The 5,496-nt window shown below is 36.2% G+C and overlaps 1 protein-coding gene across 1 annotated transcript; it reads right to left on the bottom strand.

Annotated features, from left to right (window-relative positions):
- Window positions 1–215: 215 nt before the first annotated feature.
- Window positions 216–4,126, bottom strand: LOC128025666 (steroidogenic acute regulatory protein, mitochondrial-like). Its single transcript, XM_052612149.1, has 7 exons — window positions 3,988–4,126; window positions 3,802–3,906; window positions 3,095–3,231; window positions 2,857–3,015; window positions 1,461–1,645; window positions 720–813; window positions 216–618 (listed from the first exon to the last, which is right to left on the bottom strand). The coding sequence occupies exons 1-7, from the start codon at window positions 4,124–4,126 to the stop codon at window positions 508–510; spliced, it is 930 nt and encodes a 309-aa protein (XP_052468109.1). The 3' UTR covers window positions 216–507.
- Between the last annotated feature and the right edge of the window lie 1,370 nt (window positions 4,127–5,496).

Consider the following 5,496-nt stretch of genomic DNA (forward strand, 5'->3'; position numbering starts at 1 on the left):
AAATTTACTTAAAAAATTCAAAAAAATAAAACAAATTATATACACATTTATATATATAACACTCACATTTAAAGTTGCAATTCATTTTTTATTCGTTTTTTATTTCGTTTTATAAATAAACAAAAAAAAGAATTGCAAGATGTAAATTTGAAAGACTAGTTTTGAGAATAAAATCAAAATATTGTGTTTAAATTTCAAATTTTCGTTTGGTGCACTAAAATTAACTAAAACTGAAATAAAACTAATACAATATATGGCTATCTAATAAAAACAATAAGAATTACAAACAAAAACTAAACTACTGACAGACTAATATAATAGACAAATATAAAAATACAAATATATATAAATAAAATGATACTAAAATGACACTCCTGTGAAAGATTTTTTTTTTATTATTCTTAATTTCATAGTTGATTCGCTGCTTTGCTGTCTTCCACGTGACTTGAGGTGTATGTTGCATGGCTGGGTTCCTATAGTGTTGAAGTCGGACAGAAGCGTCTCTCATCACCTCTTGTTTTCTGGGTGTTGTGTGGCCAGCCTTCGCCGCAGGTGTTTAGTGAAGTCCGCTTGCGCTCGAGGAAGAGCCTTGTTCACTAGTGACTGCGGCAGCCAACCCTGAACACACAAGGACATGTTCAACACCAGAAACACTTCACAGTGGATCTTCTGCACTGCATGACTTGCTCTTGATGAATCATAAAGCATGTGTTTAGCACCTTGACGTCCATGTTGAGCAGCCAGATGAAGCGACTGCGGTCGGGACGGTCCTGAAGCGGATGCAGGATGATGCAGGTGGGTCCATCTTCAGCTCTGAACACAACAAACACCAAACACACACGAGAAACTACTTTCAGATTATGTCCAGTTCAGAAGAGTAGCCATACATGAGTGAAACTAGACATGAAAGTAATAATTCACCCTAAAAAAGTAAAACCGTCCTCAGTTATTCACCCCATCGATGCAAACCTGTAATAACTACAGGAAAGCTTCTACTTTTAATAAAGTGGATGATGAGGTGAGCCTGTCCTCCCGCAAAAAACGACCATATTGGTACCTAATTACGACCTATATTTACGTTTAAAGTTAAGCGGCCTCTAGCGGGCGTAAAAATAATGACAGTATCGCGTTGCGTCTGTCGTCATGAAATGACGTATAACGTCATTAAAAATCAAAACGCACGTTTATTTAAATGCAATGTGTGCACTTTTTACACCAGAGACAATTTAAAGGACTTTGTTTTTCACCGATCTAACAGTAATTAGGCTAATATGAAAACGACCTTCTGCCGATAGGGGTGCAATTGTAGTATACGCTCTAATGGGTCGTATTTCAGGGATTAGGAGCGTATTGGTTGGAGGACATGTTTAAAGTCTCAGTCGGTTCACGTAAAATTTCAAAGTTGCGGTTTTTTTTTTTGTATGTGTGTGAATGATTCAGAAGCTCAGGTGTTTTTCTACCTGACGAACCCATGCTGAGGCGGAAGAGACTCCAATCGCGTCGCGGCTCCGCCCAGATACACACGTGACTCGCTCCTGGACGAATGCCTGACGCTCAGGAAGTCCCGCTGGCCAATCAGGTTTCCCGCCGTCTCCGCCGACACCTCGTGGGTAACCACGGTGTCCCTGCTCACGTGTTTCAGAACCTGCGGGAGAAACGTGCTTGTTTGAATGCTGGAAGCGTGCTTATTTCCCGCATTTCTCGGAAACATAAAGAGACTAATGAAAACAAAATAATTATACTGTGAGATTCATGTTTTTCATACAAAAAGCAAACTCGGAAAGTTGAGTTGTTCACATTCACCATTCAATGCAGACTTATACTCACTGATCTCTACATGTAGATTACAGGCCTATTTATAATATAAAATAATATAATATGCATTTTAATTGAATACATAAGAGATATGCATGATGTTATTTGCTGTACTGTGGTTTTGTCTACACAAATTACATTCGCACCCATGGAAACGCATAACTCTGAGTTTGAGCAGATTGTTCAGATCATCTAGTAATTACTGTGATTATGATGTGGAGTGAATGACCTGAGGTCACATGAACACAACCCACTTCATCTGATTATCCAGAGACGGACACACTGCTCTCAAGATGAAGATGCACAAGTTACAAACTAATTACATGCAAGTTTAATGTGTTTTTGTCTCTTCTCTCTTCAGTCTGCGGGTTATTGATTGCATCCCAATTTATTATCAGCTAGGTGTGGAGAATCAGTGTATTTACTTATTATTCATAAAACACAACTTATGAATCATCGTCATATTAATAAGCATTCCTGCATTAGAACAGTTATAGAGAATCTAAATATATACTAAACACCATGTGATAATTATGTTTTAGTTGTTCAAAAATTATTTAATTACAGTCGTACAAGCCTAGTATTACATTATTATCTCTGTTTATTATTTTATTTTATTATTATTATTATTATGTATGTGTGTGTGTGTGTGTGTGTGTGTAGGCTACCATTGAACATTTCAGTTTAGAAAGAAGTCTCTCCCGCCCACCAAGGTTGCATTTATTTGATTAAAATAAAGTAAAATTTTAGAAATTTTATTTCAGTTTAATATCTGTTTTCTGTGTGAATCTGTGTTAAAGTGTAATTTATTTCTGTGATGCTCCGCTGTATTTTCAGCATCATTCCTCCAGTCTTCAGCGTCACAAAGTCTTCAGAAATCATGAAAATATGATGATTCACAAGAAAAGCATTTATTTGAAATAGAAATCTTCTGTAACATGTCTTTAACTGCCACTTTTGATCAATTTAATGCATCCTTGATGAATAAAAAAATAAGAAAATATAATATTAAAGATCTTAGAATAGATATGTATGTCTTACTCTGATGCGTCTGATGCTGGGGTTCCATTCGTGCATCTCCTCGACTCTGAAGAATAAGATGTCGTGAAGTTCCTCTGGAGATGCGTTCAGTTCAGCCTCTAATCTGAAAACCTTCCTGTTGCCCGTCAGAGCCTTGCTATAGATCACATCTCCATTCTCCTAAAGGAAAAACATGTTAATCACTTTCTCTGAGAACACACCTGCACATCAAGGGAACATTTCAGATTCACATAGTCACCTCAGACATCTCTAGTTTCCATCCGTCCTCCGACTCCACGATCTTCAGAGCTTCATTCAGCGCTGCTTCTCCTTGTCTCTGATAAAACACGTCCTCATCGGCCAATGCAGCCGACTTCTGCTCCGCCGGCTCCGTCTCTGAAGACATTCATATACAAGTTTTAGCTTTTTGAACAATCCTGACAAAATCTGATCGCTGACTCTGCACTGTTTCTATAAGAGTAAGTAAAAGTGTGTTATAAATCACAGATTTCCATCCATCACTGAATCTGAAGATGCTTTTTGGATCATCGTCAGTGTTTCTTTTTCTTATTCTCTTTTCTTACTATTTTATTTGAAAGAAATTCATCTTTTACTCATCAATCACATACTGTTACAGAAGATTTCTATGTCAAATGTTCTTTTGAACTTTAAATTCATCAAAAACTACTGAAAGATAAAATGCATCGCAGTTTCCACAGAAATATTGTTGATAATAATCAGAAATGTTTCTCGAGCAGTTCTGAAGATCACTGTGTAATGATGCTGAAAATTCAGCTGTGCATCACAGAAATAAATTACAGTTCAATATATATCAACATAGAAAACAGCTGTTTTTAATCTTAATAATATTTCAAAAATTTTCAACTATTTTTGATCAAATAAATGCAGCCCTGGTGAGCAGACGAGATTTTTTTTGCTGGAGTATTGGATGGAAACTGGACTCACTTTGGGTCCATCTCAAAGAGCTCCATGCTGGAAGGGCCGTTCGTCCTCGGCTCTGTAAGTGTGCGATCTCTTGGCCGAACGCTGCCAGAGCTGCTCGCTGCAGACCTGCAGAACAGTGAAGACACCACAAATAAAACACGGTACAAACATCGCTCACGCATCGAGCTGCAGTGTTCGGTCAGACACCTGTCATGCTCCGTAGATGTGGGTATGTGATTCCACAGCAGAGCTTCAGGACGGCCCGCAGCATGATGGCGAGGACGAGGAGGCCACGGGACGCTTTTATAGAGCCGCTGAAGGACAGAGACCAAGATAACGGCTCCATTTACAAGATAGGATTCAGTTCGGCTTTGCCTCCAAGGACACATTCAGGAGGAACGAGATTGTAGGGTTGCACTGTTTAAAGTCACTGGAATCTGAAATCACAAATCTGTCACATTCACGTCTGTCCAAAACAGCTGGGTTAAGATACTGATTTATTATTAATAAAAACAGTTATGTGTTCATTTGTTGGTAACATTTTGTTAGTGGTCCTTGATTTGTTACATTTCAAAGTTACTGTAGCCTATATAACAGCAGTGAGTTACAATAATATAGAAATTGTATTGATTTTATTTTTGTTTACTTTTATTTTATTTTAGTGTTTGTTTTATTTTTAAATATAGAAATTGTACAATTTAAATATTGCTTTTATTTTGTTATTGTACTTTATTGTAATTAATTCATAAATATATTTATTTATTTACTTTATGCGTGTTTTTTAACACTTTACAAGTGTTTATTTTTTATCTTTTAAAGTCATAAAATAGTTGTGAGTTAAGATTTATACATATAATAAATTATATTTATTTTATCTATTATTATTTAGCGATGCATTTCTTATTTAACAATTGGATATATAATTATTAAATTATTTATTTATTTATTTGATTGACAGTTGTTTGTTAACACTGTACAATTTGTTAGTGTTTTAAAGCCATAAAACAGCTGTGATCGTGTTTAATTAGTTATTATTGTTAAATACATTTTCTTTAATATTTATTTATTTACAAACTTACTTATGATAACAAATGAGACCTTATTGTAAAGTGTTTATTTATAAAGTTAATTATAAACATGCATCACTACATATGTTTTCTCTTCGAGGTGTTTAAAGCTTAAATGTGCCACTGGTTAGAGAGAGATCAGCAGAACGACCCTAACACTGACCTTAACCTCCGTTAAACCCTGAGAGAAACCTTCACCTCCTTCAGGAGCCACACCTCCGAACAGAGACAGAAGATGTGCTGAAACACACACAAATCCAGCTCATATGAAGCATGCATCATAGCTTCCACATGCTTTCATTGAGATTTCACTGAGGAACAAGCTCTCAATCATCATGCATGAGCACGACAGATGCACCTGAGATCAAAGAGAGTGTAGAAAGATTTGTGTCAAATTAAAGTCATTTGTCTTTGTTTTCATGTCTGAAATGATCGACTAGGCAGAATGAATTCAATTCAGAAAAATCCATCATGAAATGAATAATGGGATTCGCAATATTAAAGGAACGTTTCAGCCGAAAATGAAAATTTGCTAAAAACGTTGTCATCCTCAGGTCACCGGAGATCAGGATGAGTTTGTTTCTTCATCAGGTTTGGAGAAATGTAGCATTGCATCAGTGTCTCATCAATGGATGCTCTGCAGTGAATG

Source organism: Carassius gibelio, chromosome A12, assembly GCF_023724105.1.
Source record: "Carassius gibelio isolate Cgi1373 ecotype wild population from Czech Republic chromosome A12, carGib1.2-hapl.c, whole genome shotgun sequence".
NCBI lineage: Eukaryota > Metazoa > Chordata > Actinopteri > Cypriniformes > Cyprinidae > Carassius > Carassius gibelio.